Source organism: Trematomus bernacchii, unplaced genomic scaffold (genome assembly GCF_902827165.1).
Source record: "Trematomus bernacchii unplaced genomic scaffold, fTreBer1.1, whole genome shotgun sequence".
Lineage (NCBI taxonomy): Eukaryota > Metazoa > Chordata > Actinopteri > Perciformes > Nototheniidae > Trematomus > Trematomus bernacchii.
In genome coordinates this window covers 2224683-2241550 of record NW_022987593.1, presented here as the reverse complement: position 1 = coordinate 2241550, position 16868 = coordinate 2224683, and the positions used below count along the sequence as shown (strand labels likewise).

The window sequence follows — 16868 nt, the reverse complement described above, 5'->3', positions numbered from 1 at the left end:
TCACCCCCTGCTCCCCCAATGGTGAGCTGCTTCATGTCAAACACCAGGCACATTAATAGGATTTAGCTCAACTTATAGTTATGAATGACAGTTCAGCCTTTGCTTTGAGGCCTAGGTGTTCACCTATATTATGTATATGTAAAGTTCAAAGAGTGCTGGTAAGACTGCATAGGGGCCCCTCGTCCCCTCAGGCCATTGTGAATCAGCAGAAGAAGAATAATACCAGTTTAATTTGACTTGATAAGATTATTCCTGTTAATCATATATATAGTCAAGGGGGATAATGCCATGCAATACAAGTCATATTCCATACGACTATGAAATTCACATAGGGACTGCAAATGTGAAGTACTCCAATGTTCTATTGTTAATCCCCATACTCCCCAATGACCCCCGAAGAGATCAGATCTTTGATTCATATGTCAGCGTTCCAATGTTTGAGATACCATACATCATTCTACATATCTATCAAATTCAAATGACGTCCATCCTCAGGCAGTTGTTGCCCTTTGGCACTGACCTTGGGTGGAGGTGTAGTAACGGCCCCTACACACGGCGGCGTGCGTTCAAGCTTGCCGGCGGGCATGTCTGATCACATGAAGCTACGCTTTGCTCCCACAATGCAGTTCGGCGAAGCGTGACGTCTCCCCATTCAAAGTGAATGGGCAGAAGCGTTGAAGCTTCAACGCACGCCGCCGTGTGTAGGGGCCGTAATACCCTTAAAGCTCTTTACTCGGAGAGTGACTTCCATTATGACTCAAAAGCAAAAAGGGGTTTCATTGGTCAATTTTGTCATAATCTCAACAGGGCAGAGAGGCAGAGCTGACATGACCAACTGAGACCTGAGGGAGGGAAAAAAGTTTGGCACTAAGAAGTGGGGGTGGTGACCATAATTATAGAGAGAGGGTGGAAGAGGCGTGGTTTGGTCAGAGGTCACCGGAGGCACATGGGGTCACAAGGCAAATGGAGGTGGGTTAGGCAACTGTCAGTCTCTATGGCAACAGCCAGTTATATGTGACTGAGGATGTGTCTGTTTTTCCCCACTAATACTGACAGATGGAACCTCATAGAGAAACACCCCCCCTTGTGTGCATACATCTGCCTTATGTGACTGAAAATCCTTTTGGTTACCTTGTAAAAAAACAACCAAGTGCCCCCAAAAAGGAGTCACAGATCTTGTGGATTGCGGAACAAAATGAAGTTACTATATTTCCATAGAAGGGGAAGCTGTCAAACGCTGATGAAATGAGTGGGAGCCTAAATCTGCTTCAACAGAGAATTTGCAGAAGGAAGTGAGACATACAGAAAAGGTCATGAACTCCAAACGGAGTATCTCTTTAACTTACTTAAACATCGTTTTCACAGTACACGCATTTAATGGACTTGGAGAAACTATTATTCGTGCCTCTGCCCCGTGTACTATTTGATTTGATTTATTTCACAAAAGTGGGCCTTGTTGCTCTCATAAGGCATGCTTTTTTTTCATAAGCTAAAATAAAACATTGATGCACATAACTGAGCACTTCTTTAAAAACCACTACAGCAGCAGGTATACAATACACAGACAAACATGCTGTATTGTCGTTCCTCCTCCTACTTCTTAGCTCTTATTGGATTAAGAAATGCACCATTGTGTAAGGCATATAGGCCTGTGTGTTGCGTCCTTCCCTCCCCCTTCTATAAACATGGCTGCATAATAAAGTGGCTCTGCAGACAATAGACAGAAGAGATGTGGGAACCTGCGCTGCCTGGCACCCGGCGCAGGGAACTAACCACAGTCGTTGTTTACAAAAGCAGATATCATTCCTTCTTGCCCAATAAGCCTTGTTTGTTTTGTTTAACTCTACATCTGATTCATTTATGCATTTCCCTCTGCCTTGTATGATTTGATTTTCTTCATCTATGCTCACTTGTTCTCTATTTTTATGCAGTTGCTCTTTGTCTCTCTCTCTCTCATTGTGTGTAATTAACCATTTAGTGTGAAGAAGGGCTGTAATTAAAAGTTTGGTGCAAGGTTGCAGAGAGCGCCTCAGCTGGAGGGTTTAATGGAATTTACAGTGCACTTGATACAAATGCTAATTTAATCGGCTCTCCTTTTCAACTTCAATTAGAGGTGCTAAGGCCACCACCACATGAGTCTTAATGTGGCTTTTAAAACACAACTCTGACTTGCTCTGCTGTAACTTTAATATCCCTGTATTTACCTCTGCCAATCAAGCTGTAAGTCATACAGTTATATAAGCTATAACTAATTAAATGTGTCGATTCAATTGCCTTTCACTTGCAGTAGGTGTGACCAGCATGCTCTTCACTTTCCTTACACACTTTTTTCTAAGGGATTTCCCCACTTTTCTCTTTTTTTCCCCTTAATAGTCTTTTTTTCTAACCGCCAACTCTTCAAAAGCATTTACTCATCCATTATGGATTAAGAAAAGATCTCTCCTCCTCAAAATAAAAGACATGTTTCAGTCTGCCGTAAATGTTTTTCCTTTTTCTTTGGGGCAGAGAGAAGCTGTCTCTCACGTACTTTTCTCACATCTTAAACATTCAGACTGACTTTCTTTTCTTCTCACTTGTGTATGTATGTCTGCAACCAGACACTCATTCCCTCTCAAAAGAACGCTAATTATCACTGATATACTTGTTTAATACAGATTACACTTTAGATGGTGACACATAACCCAACTGGATGGTGTTATGGCAGCACTTTCCTTGAAAGATTTGAGATCATTTTATCATTTTTTTCTGCGAGCATAGAATAATGTTACTGAATAGGTTTGTGACCATGTGCTCTAAATGGGTCATGCTTTCTTTTGGATACTTGTGTCATTGCTTGTGCAGCAGATATTAGATGTGGTCATCAGTGACATCAGGGAGCATGGATACATTCTTGTTACAACACAAACACAGGCTGTATGAAGCAATGGGTGTATGAGGCACACCAAAGCTAATGGACTTGTTTGTGTTCATCTGCTTCCTGTTCCATGCTGGCAGCAGAAATGAACAGTGAGCTGACTGAGTGACTTCCTTATGTGTCTTTTTTACTAAATTGTTCAGGGAACTAAGACTAAATCTCAGGAGCTCTGGAATTGCAAAGATGTGGTAAAGAAGGAATTCCTTTTGTTTGCAGACTGTTATGTTACTTTGATGTTTGTCGGGAAGTCGATCAAAAGAGGCAGAGAACCAAAACGCCCATCTTTGAAGTACTGCTAAGAAAGACATTTTCGTACACCAAAACTATTGGTAAATACAGTTATTTTTAATTGTGTTTTTTGCTTGTCAACGAGTCAGTACTTGGGTACATGAACTATCATTTACATTTGAAATGAAAGTCCTTACTCTGGGTCTAAACCGCATTATAACAACCATTATGTGCACCTAATATGCATGCATTCTGAACCCATTTGATCTCGGCTTCTGTTTCAGTAGTGAGCAACACCTGGTGCACACTGCATCATGGTTGTTCATGAGCCATTACAAATCTGACTTAATCAGGGATAAGTAGGTTTATTCAAACATTTTCTCAAAACCTTCTATAGTAGCACATCACAGTAGAGAGGGGCACACAATGTGTTCCAAGTAGACACATGTGTTGGAGTTGGAAGAGATGAAGGAAAAAGAAAGCTGGGAGAAAGACTCTGGGCTGAGGTAGTCATTTGGAGTCAGGAGATTGATGTCTGGAATCAGGGAAATGGCAAGGTAAGAAGACAGAAACAAGACAAGGGAGAGAAGGAGGAGAAAAAGGATCAAGATGGATAAAGGCCCAGAGGGAGAAGAACAAAGTGGGAAGAGAACGCCAGGCTGAGAGACAGGTAGGCACAGAAAAGAGAAAGGGAGACGGAGAGAGATGGAGCAGTGAGGATATGGTGCAAGCTGCTGATGGAAAGACAGAGAAGGGAGGGGGCAGGGCAGCGTGCATTCACTGTCCTGCTGTCTGATTGGACGAGGCAGCGTCAGGCGGGCCGACATGAATTTAATCAGAGATGTGCGTCACCAGCTGCAGTTCAAAGCCAACAGCCAGGCAGCTACTGCTGGAGGGGGCACACTCTCACTCTCTCTCTCTCTCTCGTTCTCCCTCCCCCTCTCTGTATGTGTGTTTCACTAAAACTTCATCAGTCAAAGGGGGTAAAAACAATTGTGAAACTGTCTTTTTTGTGTCTTGAACTTTTGAGGAAACACATAGAGGCCCACACGTTTATACACGTGGAGATTTGCTTATCTTTAGGTATGACTAGAAGAAAAACATGTGAGGTTATCCATATAAATAGTTATATTTTGGCTTTGTCTGCAAATTCAAGTTTCTTAAATGTTTCTGTTTGTTTGTCAGAAACAGCAGGTAGGCAGCCATCTGGATTATTGTTGTGCTCACCGAGAGCCCTTTTTTTCCGCTTTTCCACAAGATTTTGGCAGACACATTGAATACCTCTGCCCTCTGAATTCACTTTAACCTCCAGTGTGGCAGATTTGGCCTGTGTGTTACTTTGTGGGTAATTGCCAGCACTGCAGTACAGGCCTGCTATAGGAATAGTTATCATGCTGGACAGAGTGAAGCTTTAATGAAAACATTATTTCCATGCCATCAATTTGCCACTATTTCATTGTTTGAAAGAAGAAAAAAAAACATCCCCCTTCCTCTTCTCTACACACACTCACACAACCTGTGTCCCCTCGTCTCTCTCGGCTCCCCTGAGTGAAGGCAGTCTCAGCTGTTGTGTAGAACAGGCATATCTATCTAGGGACTAGAGAAAACAACATCATCAGCTCTATTCATCATGCATTCAGCCATGGACCAAGAAACTGTAATTCACGGCAGCTTTTAGGTCACTAGCAGTTGGCAGGCATTATGAAAGCAGCTGTTTGTGCGCAGCAGGAACCTCTCAGGTAGAGTGGTGCCTAATCAGACCTAGTTCGGTTTCCTCCTAGGTGCATGCAGCAACAGACTCTCCAGCTTAATAAAGAAGTATTCAGTGTATAGGTCAGACGGTGTGTTTTTTCCTTCTCTCTGCAACGTGGGGAGGAAATGTTAGACAAGCCAATCTGGTTGATGCTAGCTGTCCAGATCCTACTAATAATAACACCTTTCAGGCTAACACTCAATTAGATAGCTGGCTGGTCACTTCAACCACAGGGAAAGGGCCAGGCTGAGGCCAAACCAGCAGGGAAAGGTGTGTGTGTGAGTGTCCTTGTGTATGTGTGTGTGTGTGGGGTTGCAAGAGAAGACTGTGTAATGAGGAGGAAAGGAGGTGTCTCTATGTGTTTATGTGTGTCTGTGTTCAGTCAGCAGAATAAAAATATGACCTTTTCATAGAGTGCGTCTGGGCCGGTAACATATGTTCGATAAAAAGCTGCATGAGGCGGTTAACTTAAAGGGACAGTCCACAGCACCATACAGTGCATACAAATTAAAAACACCTGCAGAATGCTATACAACAAATACAATACACAATGTCATGTCTGGAGACTGCATGAACTGGACTGACTTAACGTCGGCAACATAGGAAAACGTCACTGTTTAGAGGCATTTCAAATAAAGGATTTATATCCTCTCTCTCTTACAAAAAGTTTGAGTTACTATTTCTTTGGAACAAGTTGTCAGATATCAGCCAAATGTAATATCTGTTATATAAAGGACTAAAAGAGTTGACCCAGACATTAATACCTTGCTACCTGCGTGTGTCTTTCTGTCTGTGTGTGTGTCTGTGTATTGTATCCATCCAGTGCCAGACCCTGCTCCCACTAAGCCCAGTCCCGGCCCCCCCCGCCACTTCCACCCTGCCAGCCCTACGCTGCCCCTCTCCTCCTCTTCTTCTTCTTCTTCTTCTTCTGGCAATGGCAAGCGCGCCTCCTCCAGTAGCCAGCTCCAGACTCAGACCCCCCCTCAGCAGCAGTGCCAGTTGTCCTCTGCCAGTGCTCGCTACCCGCCCAGAGAGGTGCCACCCCGCTTCCGCCAGCAGGAGCACAAGCAGCTACTGAAGAGAGGCCAGCCACTGCCTGCAGGAGCCCTCAGCGCTCTCACCCTCTCCTCTTCCTCCTCCTCTTCGCCCTCATCATCTTATTCTTCTTCTTCTACGACTACCGGCAGCACTTCCCCAAACTCTGCCACGTCCGCTGCGAGCAAACGCCACCCAGGTTGGTGTCAATACAGTGAAAACAAAAATACCCTGGAACATATCCTGATTTAAATTTGTCATCCCTTTTTTTTTTATTTAAAGCTTTTGTGGTGGCTGTGTGCAAAATGTTCACCCTTTTTAACTTCATACAAATCGATCATTTTGCCTCATACTTCTCACTTTGACTTCCCCAAATGTTGTGAAATTGGCTTGGCACATATACAGTGGTATGCAAGGCAGCATTGAGACATTAACTGCATTATGGGCATAATAAATTATGGTGATTATAATTGTAGTTTAAAGGCACACTTTCACTTCCTGTCAGTGTAAATAATGATGAGCTACAGCAGCTCCTAAATTATGTAGGAAGCTGACCAATTTGAAACCAAATTAAAATGTAAGACTCAAGTCTACACTAATTTACAAATGGCTGCTACCTCTGCTTTTCAATGTTTCCCTTCCTTGGCATTCTAAAAGGATTCAGATAGCTAAATGCGTGTTTCCAAGGGTCTGTGCTATTAGAGTGTGCTGGTCTGGATCCCGGTGCTTTTAACACCAGGAATAATAAACGGTAAATTATTTAAAAGCCTTGGAAAAATCTTGTTTAGATGTTTAAGTCTAATTGAGAAGAAAATAGTTCGTTTTTTTAAGCCTTATTTTGCTAGACTCAGCCACACACACATTAATGTGCACACAGTCTCAGACCTCTGTAGCCAGCGGTAATCTTTTAATGAACTCACCGGTGGCCCCTAAGATCACTAATACTGAACCTGCCTTAAGGTGCTCATTGTGTGGCTGCTTGGGTGTATTTGTATGCAACTAATGGGGTGATAAAAGATGGCCATGATTTATTTATATCATTATTGCATTTATTTTTCTCTCAGTTTATTGACTTCGGTGTTTCTTTTCGCTTTCACACGCGAGATGTTTTGATTTCTTTAATCATTATTTCTGCTTTTTGCATGTGCAAGGTTTTCCTTTGTAAACCAATCACAACCATCTGCTTAATAATGTCAACAGACACAAAGATGCTCCTCACATCCTCTAACACAACACTCTGTCTCTCTGAAGGAATAGATGCAAAGATATTTCTGTAGGATGCCACGCAGTGTTTTCATGTTCAGGTTAGCAGGAGCTTGCATGAGAATCTGCTCACATCTTTGTTGAGCTTCTCTTCTCTCCAGAGTCCTTTTTATCTTTCTTTCTTTTCATCAGTGCTCCTTTGCTACTCTGTTCTGCCTTTCATTACTGTCTCAACATTTGCTGGAACAACACCAGGTACTCGGTAAATAAATCTGCAGCAGCTGTGGTGCAAGGCTTGCTAGTCAGCAGCCATCACAGAGGAAACCGGTCCTAGTCTCCGTCTAGTCGCTGATGTTCTTGTACTTGGGCCTATGCCACTAATCCCAGCTTCAAACAAATATGGATGCCTGAATATGTTAAGAGTTGTGTGTTTTGTCTTGTGTATTTAGTAGTCCATATGATGAAAGATAAATAAGACTGAATTATACAGCTTTCTTTGAGCCTTTCACAAACAACATTTTAGTAATAAGTAGGACCACTCTGTTTTATTTTGCAGAGTACAGGGTTTCCCAGAATGTGGTCCAGGCTTATCGTTCTCAAGAGAAGCAATACCTATAAGCCTTCACATTTAAATAAAGTAATGGCTTCAGAAAGCTCGCCTTGTTCAGTTTATTAACCTATACTGTCCTTATAATCGTCATAGTTCAGCGCTGGTTATCCTGTTTATCCTTTACCTCGCCCTGGTTTTCCCAGGGGCCTCTCACTACAACACTGCCTGCGGCGGGGCCCTTCCCCTCTCATTCTTGACCCAAGGGCTCCCCCTTCCCAGCCTGTTCTATCCTGTCTGCACCAGTAATAGCCGCAAGCTAGTGGCCCTGTTGTTGCAAATATTCTGGCATGCATAATTTAAAGAGTGGACATTGTAGCTAAACTTTCTACCCTGTGCTAGAAGGTTAAGGCTTTTTGCTTCATTTACACAAACTACTACTTTTGTAATAGAAGAGCTTGAAAAAGAACCTAAAAAGAACATCTTATTGTTGCATGATTTCTATGTTTGGAAGACTACACATTTGCAATTTGTGTTTTGAACTTATTCATCCATTTAAACAAAGTTCATGGAATTAAGTTGATCTTCAAGTCAAGAATTATGTACAGCATTATCCCACGCAAGAGAATAATTTCTGCCATATTATGAATCTAAATGTCTACTTTTGTCAAAATCCCAGTATCATGTTCATGTATTATTTAATGCAGCCTGCCTGCAAATACACATACGTTTACTTCCTTAGTGTAACTGTAAGTGAGGGATGAACTCTGTTTTGAGGACATTGTTCTGACCTCTCTGGGGAGGTGACTGTGGCCCAAAGGGACGTGATAATGTTCAAGCAGGAACTTTTTCACTTGTGCACATGCAATCACAAACACATGTGGATAGATGTAGTGGATACACATCAGGAAGAACACACTAGTCTGACCTAGTTGTGTCCTCTCAGATCTGTGTCTGCCTTGCAGGCCAGCTGGCTCAGGGTTTAAAGGGTACACACACACACACGCATGTTAGTTCATACTGCAGTATTATTCGGTATACAGTATATCCTTAGGTGCTTAAATGAATTTATTTTGACCCATTTGTTTCGTTGCTTTCCTCTATTTGGTTCAGAAAAATCCTACTGATTTAATTTAGAAGCCCTATTAAATGTAATTGTGTGTGATTTATAAGATTCCAGCAGGAACAGCACACACACACCGCCCCATCCCCAAAGTCTGAAAGGCAACCCCCTCTAAATTCAAGGGCAGTCACACCACTCCCACCTAACCTCCGCTTTCCAAACCCTTTTTGAGTGTCCCCAACAGCAGACAGAGACCCCCTGTCCCCTCTCCCCTCTCCCTCCCTGCATCACCCCCACCATCCCAGTCTCTCCAGCTGACTGGGGACCATTAAGTAGCCGTCAGCCAGCAGCCGTCCAGACAGACTCCCCAGTAGCAGGTGCTTGAGTGGGGGTCTCTTAAGACTGTGGGAACTGCAGCCCAACAGCTGTTTGCTCGTCACCCAGACACAGCTTATAGCCAGAAGGCACTCTGCCGGGTGCTGCTAAAACACTTAGCCCTTTCACTCGGGCTCTCTTTGTTTTGCAGGTAAAGCAGTCGGGCATTGGAGCATATCTTATTTGAGTTAAATGTGGAGATGGAACAGAGTGTCGCTTTAAGTTAAAATGGGTATTTTGAAATCGTTAACTAAAATATAGGTTGTAATTTGAAAAAATCGAATACATTTTTTAGAACATGTTATTTTCTTCAAGTACTTTCTTAAGGAAAGGAAGATCTGCCTCATCAACCTTGGTACACTTGAGATGTAAAATAACCTCCACTTAAATCTTGTATGTTTTAAAATCATAATCACAAGAGCACTTTGCCATAATGAAGCCGGAGAGGTATAGATTGCCCCATGTGGATGGCTGTGACACACACACTCACACATTCACACACAAGTGAGAGAACCCCCTAGTGGCTTAATTAATCCAGCCTCTGTCAGGGAAACCAGAGAAGTCACAATGATCTCACTCTCCCTTTTTTTTCCTCTTCTCTAAGCAGAGGTAAACAGACATGAATAATGAGCTTTTTAAAGCCTCCTGTGACCATTTCCTTACTCTTTCTTTTCCTCCCTGCTTCCGGAGAAACAAGTACATGCTGTCTTTGATCCGAGTGGGCGTAAAGCACCCCTCAAAGAGAGATGGAGAGGGTCTATTTGGGGACAAAAGACTACTAAATGTCCCCTCTGGTTCTGGTGTTATGTCATCCCATGTTTTGCAGTGAGAAATGGAAGTGTAGTCTCGGGCTCACAGTGAAATGAAGCATTCCAGTTTTTGTCTCACCATCTCTTATAGCCTGTTCATGTATGTTCTCCCACTGTCTCCCTTTCTTTTCCCTTGCCACTGCAAGTGCCAACCCTTCCCCCAATACTTTCCTCCATCTCTCCCTACAACTCTCTCTTGCGCTCACCCTGCCCCTCATTTAATTTAAAGGGGAGGAGAGGCATTTAATTATTGGCTACCTGCCCATTTTCTATGATGGCAGCTCGTTTCAATCTCGAAGATCTATGCGTATCTTTGTTTCAACTCTGGCAAGCTGGCTTCGAGTTTTCAATGTGTTGTTGCTGTTGTCTCTCACTTTTCGAGCAAAAACAATGTGTGCGTGCTCATCATTAGGAATGTGTTGTTATTATTTCTCATATGAAGAGAGCAAGGCTGTATCTTCATGCATAGACTCGTATATACCAAAATAAAGAACCTTGCTCAGTGTTGGGTGCATGACAAGCAGGAAGGGAAAGGAACCCGTCGTTTTTTTGAAACCCTTTTCATTCACAAAGGATAATAGGAGCCTGCCCTCCTAATTGCATGCAGACTGAAAGCAGCACCACATTACTGACACATGATTGCAAATGGTGGATGGAAATAACTGTCCCCTTTTCTTTGTTTTTCATGTTGAGCTTGCTCTCGTCTCCCCCTGCTATATCGCTGCTTTGCCAAGAATCAGTCAGACCTTTCTATTGGAATGTTTGGGAGGGAGTCGAGGGGCGAACAATCAGTGCATGTTGAGGTGAAAGGAGAGAGGCTGTTCTGCATTAGTCCATACAGGCACACAGCATGTACATATTTAAAGGGGTAGACTCAATAGCATTAGCACCAATACTGTCTAGAGAAAAAAACTATTAAATAATTCACATCAAATCTTTATTTGGTCGAGCTTAAAATGTTACATAACTGCACACATTTTCTATATACACTGCACACAGTTCCACTAATGCCTGCACATAATCCACATACTATTGGTTTAAGAAACAACCGGGTAGCTAGCTTGCAGACATGGAAGACATCTGTGTAATCGCTTTTTCCACTCTCTCCCTGGATGACCCCTTTTTTAGAACACAGGCAACACACATTCCTTTTTTTCCCTTTTTATGTGTTTTTTTGTGTTAAATGTTGGTTTCTCGCAGTGTCTGTGACAGGAGTGCTAAAGAGATGGCTGCATTCCAGGCTTTGATGCACTTATAATGTAACAAGAGAACATTTGCAAATATAACTGAGAGAAAGATAGATATTTTATTTATTTGTTCACACCCACTGGCCTTAGCAGGCATGCGCCAAATTCAATAGACTTGAAATAGTTCCAAACCAGGCTTTGTTTAACAAGATACACATAAATCACTATGTTGGTGGAAGTCCAAACAAAAGAAAAATACATTTAGATTTATTTAAGAAAAAGACTAAGTAAGTGTACATACCGGAGATACATTTAAACATATAATGTTGTCCTTGTACAGAAAATGCCTTCAGTTGACTTCAATGAGTTCAGCTATAGTGAAATCTCTTGCACTCAATAAACATTCACTACTTTCCTATACACAAAAATTAACACTATGGATGTCATCCTTCACTTTATCCATTATCTTTGACACTCATATATAATGGAGTTACATTCTAAGTCCCTTAAATATCTTCTACAATTATTCCTTAAAGCTATATTAGTTTGTTGTCACTAGGACACCAGGCAGCAACAATTGGTAATCAAGCTTTGATTTAACAGGTTTATGTGCAAGCTGGACTAGGTTTATTGTTGTCTGGACTACTATTGACATTTTTCATACAATCACAAATCAGGCCTTTAACTTTTTCACGTTTTATTTGTTTATTTTGTGGTCTACTTATTGCCAAATGACTGCATACTGGTGTCTGTACGTGCGTGTGTGAGCCATCACTCTGACGACACTGTGCGATAAGGCTGCCTGGGGAGTGAAGATAAGTGTGTTCAGATGAAAATTGCATTCACAGCCACCGAGTGGTGTGTTGCACAGTATCTTAAAGCAACATATCTGCGCGTATGCCTCAAACAAATAGACTTTCCAGACTGGATTGTTTTGACCACTGGGTCTTTATCTCATGATGGATAACGTATAGCTATTATGGAAATCACAGCAACGATCTGATTTGAAACTAATGGAATAGTAATGGGAGGTAAAACAGTTTGTAAAACATTTCCCTTCTCGTTATTAAACACAGCCATGGGTCTTCTAATTAAAGGTTAGTGAGGCACGGTTCCTGCAGCAGCTCAGGAGGGTAGCCAGAAATGTATTATTGTCTAATAGACTTCCAATGCTTGTTGGAAAAGACTGAATGTGTTGTATATGGTCTGGCATCACACTGTGCTCATGTTGAATGCATTACAACCATCAAAAGACATATGAGGCATGTCTTTTGCCATAAGGAACTATATTTGCATTAGAAGACATGCAGTAATGTGTCTGCTGTTTCACTACTAAGACATCAACATTTGAGAAATGTTTAATAACACTCATACTGGGATAAATATCTAGCTTTCATGCACACATATTAGTTGGTATATGATACACATTAATTTTCCTTTCTCCTTATAAGAGTTATTTGATGAATACATCCCTTTATATCCTTTGTTATCCTGTGCTCTTTTTGTGTGCTCCTAGCTGTTCTCATTGGTTTTCAGCCCATTACATGAAGCTGGCCCAGTGGTTAGAATGTTTGCATGCTGGATCGATACTCTCCCTTCTCTCATCCACTAGCATTAATAAGATCATTGATTAGCTGCCTCCCACTGATAGATTACCCCTTTACAGCATCGAATCAGTCTATAATTAGTTCCCCCTCTTATGGGATGCTTTTGTGCCAAATGAAATTGCTTGTGTGCGATACCATGTTGGTAAGGGAACTGTTGAGAATACTTAATTTTGATCATGCTTAAACCGCCTTTAATTTGTAGGACAACATTTACATTCAATCCTTAGTTCCTAAATTGTGATAGAAATGCTGGTATGCATATTTCAAAATGTAGGCTAGCAGATACACACAAATACACACAAATTCACACAAGCTTGAAGGAAGTGTTTTGTGGTTTCTTAGTGCAGTTGGAGGAGGAGTAGGCCTGGCGGAGCATAGGGAGTGATGGATGAGAAGCCGTCCTGGTTTCATTCCAATAAATGAGCGGCGTTCCACTTGGGCTTCCCTTCACAGCCGCAGCCAGTGAAGCCACGATGTAGACGGATGGGCCTCTCACTGCCGGGTGTTAGAAGAGAGCAGAGGGGAGAGAGGGGGAAGTTAAAGGGTGAGGAAAGAGATGGCAGAAAGTAAGGGGAGGTTACATGGACAGAGAAAGAAAAGGGGAGGGGGGTAATAATAGATAAGGGTAGTTAAATAGTTAGATGGAAGTAAGGGATAAAACAGTTGCCGTGAAAGAGGAAACAAGTTGGAAAGGGAATGAAGGATGGAAGAGAAAGTGAAAGCAAAGGCTCCATCTCCCTGTTTCTGTATTGCCGACTGCACCAAGCAAGGATATATGGATATGCCATAGCTGATATGACATGTAGCACGCTTGGTTGTGCATTCTGATTATGTGTTAGATTGTGGAACGTGCGAGTGTGACCATCTCCTGCCAAGAAGCCTGATAGCTAGCATTAACCAACCAAGAAGATAAAATTGGTCCTCGGGAGTTACGGGGGCTGTATTACACAATTTCCCTTAGCCTAGCCAAATGTATGTTTTTCCTCCTCCCCACACCACCTTTTTTCCTATTTTTATTTGCTATTCTTTGTGTCTACTCCTGTTACTCAATCTCTTCTTGCATTTCTGCATATTATGTGACTCAAATCTTCTTTTGTTTCTCTCTATACAATTACTTCTTGATATATTCCTATGTTAAACTTTGCCTCTCTTTTCTCTCTTTCTTTTCTCTTCAGACATATCCCTCCAGAGTGGCTGTATTGCCCAGTATGAGACCTCTCATTGGGGAGCCTCTTTGCCAGTTGACAGCTGCTCCAGTGCCAACAGCTGGGACAAAGTGAATATTGACAAAAGTGACACGGAAGCTTGGCCCTCCATCAACCACAGTAGTGACACCAGCCATACCGCAGCACAAGAATGCACCTTGGGCTCAGCTAGCTCAAACACAGACAACAGTGCTGTCACAACCACCAGTAGTTGTAGAAATCTGAGTATGGCCACAGGTGCGGCAGGCCAGCCGGCCCACTACCCCTCTCTTAAAGCCAACAATAACATGATGACAGGACCTGGGTCAGCCAACACGTGTGGTAGTAGAGGTTGGGGCGCAGATGGGAAACAAGATGGTATGAATGGTGGTAGAGTAGGAATGCCCAATAACTGGGGGGTTCCCAATTTTAACATGAACCTCAATCCCAATGCCAACCCATCAGCCTGGCCTGTTCTCGGCCAAGAGGCTGGTGGAGGTTGTGGTATTGGCCCTAATGCAGTGTCAAACTCCCCATCCCTTCCACCAGGTATTAATGGCAATGGAAACATGGGAGATGGGAGAATGGGAGGTGCAGAGAATGGCGGTGGAGGTTGGGGTGGCCTGATTAGTGCCAATGAACATGATCAACAGCACCCTTCAACCAACACAAACATGTCCTACAAAATGGAACCTTCTAACCTTAACACTGATGGACCAAACCACACTAAGCAGCAGCAGCAGCAGCAAGCTCAGGAGCCTATGAGCCCTATTCATGGGTTAACTGGCTGGGGAGGCCAGTCCCCCACTGAATCATCCCAGCTCAATGGGGACACAACAGGCAGCTCTGTATGGGGTAGTGGAGAAACCAAGGCAGCTGACTCCCCCAAGGAATCCGGCTGGGACTCGACTCCGTCTGGAGGGCATTCTGCATGGGGCCGCCAAGGCAGTGGTGGTGGCAGTAGTGGAAGTGGTGGCTGGGGTGACTGGGGGAAATCTTCTGGTGGAAGCAAAGAAGCAACTAAAGGCTGGGACTCAGTAGACGCTGGTAGTTCTGGTTCAGTCAAAGAACCGCCACTTAGCTCATGGGGCCAGCAGCCTAGACCAGCCCCAGAAAGTGAGGGTAGTAGGGACAGCACCGAAAGTCAAACTGACCACAGAGACAGGACCTCCAGCACGGATTGTACCCCTCTTCTACCCCGGCAGGATCTGGACCCTAGGGTGCTGAGTAACACGGGTTGGGGACAGACCCCCATTCGACAGCACACTGTATGGGAGATGGAAGAAGCTAACTCTGATGATGAGAAGAGAAAAGGCTGCTCAGATGCCATGGCAGTCTCCAAATCCACTGGTGGACCCTCATCCAACACTGGAGGTACCATCAATCCAAAAATTAGCCCCAGTCAGAGGTCTGGGTCTGGAGAAAAGAATGACAGTGAAGGGTTATCATCCTCTGGCTGGAGAGCCAATCCGCCTCAGCCTACCCAGACTGGATCAGGATGGGGGGACCAACCGCAGTCACACAGCAAGGCGCCAAATGGCACTAGTGGTCCCAGTGGCTGGGGCGAACCTTTGCCTACCAATGTTCCTAGAAACGGAGGCAAATCATCCTGGGGTTCTGAGGACAAGTCACCCAGTTGGGACAATGGCATGACAAAAAGTCAGCCTAACACTAACCCAGGCTGGGAAGAGGGTCCTAAAAGCTCTCATGGATGGGGCAATAGTAATGGGGGCCCCACTAACTCCAGTACAGGGGATTGGGGACAGACAGAGGTCAAGAAGAATGGATCCTCCAGCAGCATGTGGGAAGGAGAAGGAGGGAATGGAGGAGGTGGAGGTGGTGGTGGTGGTGGTGGTGGTGGAGGAGGTGGTGGAGGAGGAGGTGGTGGACGTGGTGGAGGTGGTGGTGGAGATGGTGGATGGAAGGAAAGCCCCAGGGGAGGAAATAGAGGAGGAAACTGGAGTAAACCTGCTCCTACTGTGAGTAATAACAGCTGGGGGGAGACCCCACATGCCAATGGCCCAGCGCAGGGAGGCTGGGGCTCTTCCAAGCCCCAGGAAAATAACAGCAGTAGCAGCAGCAGTAGCACTGGCAGTGGAGGAGGTGGCAGTATGGGTTCATGGGGTGGTCCTGGTACTGTGAAGCAGAACCCATCAAGCTGGGGCAATAGCAGCAAACAGGAGCAGGGCATGGATCGCAGTGGCTGGGAAGAGCCCTCCCCTCCCTCCATGCGCAGGAAGATGGAAATAGATGATGGAACGTCCACCTGGGGCAGTCCTGCGCCCAACAGCGGCAATCCTGCGCCCAACAGCGGCAATCCTGCGCCCAACAGCGGCAATCCTGCGCCCAACAGCGGCAATCCTGCGCCCAACAGCGGCAATCCTGCCCCCAACAGCAAGGCTGTCAACATGTGGGATCGAAACAAACCCAATAATAATCCAGGCAACAGCGGCCCACCTCCCAGTAAGAATGGTGGAGTGATTATCCCCAACAATAACAACAACAATCACTCAGTTGGCCCCGGCAACAACAATCACCATCACACTCACCACATGCACCACCATCCCAATCATAGCCAGCCCAATCATATCCAGCCCCCAACTCACCTGCAACATCATGGAAACAACAATGGGTCATCCACCAATGGCACTCAACATCCAGGCGTGGGCCCCCAGGGTAGACCCCCCCTCGCCAACCCAGGTAACAGTATGTCTTTGCTGTTGTGTTAAAAACATAAGAGATGTTTAGAAATGCAGAATTGATCTACTAAGCAGATTTTCCTTAAATAACCTAAAAGCTTGATGTTTTCTTGAATCCACATTTTTGATGATCTGACATGTTTTACTTGATTATGAGCACAATTCATTTTTTAACTATTTTTTACTCTACAATCGATTTACAAAAGGACTAATAAATATCATTGTTGGCAGCGATCGTTATTCCATTAAAATAATGTTTTTAAA

The 16868-nt window shown here is 43.9% G+C and overlaps 1 protein-coding gene across 1 annotated transcript in view; it reads left to right on the top strand.

Annotated features, from left to right (window-relative positions):
- The window catches only part of tnrc6c2 (trinucleotide repeat containing adaptor 6C2), a 51762-nt gene that overhangs the window by 15903 nt on the left and 18991 nt on the right, over positions 1-16868 (top strand). Inside the window, 3 exon segments of the mRNA XM_034130189.1 lie at positions 5719-6129; positions 13897-15744; positions 15817-16605. Coding sequence (XP_033986080.1) covers positions 5719-6129; positions 13897-15744; positions 15817-16605 — 3048 coding nt within the window.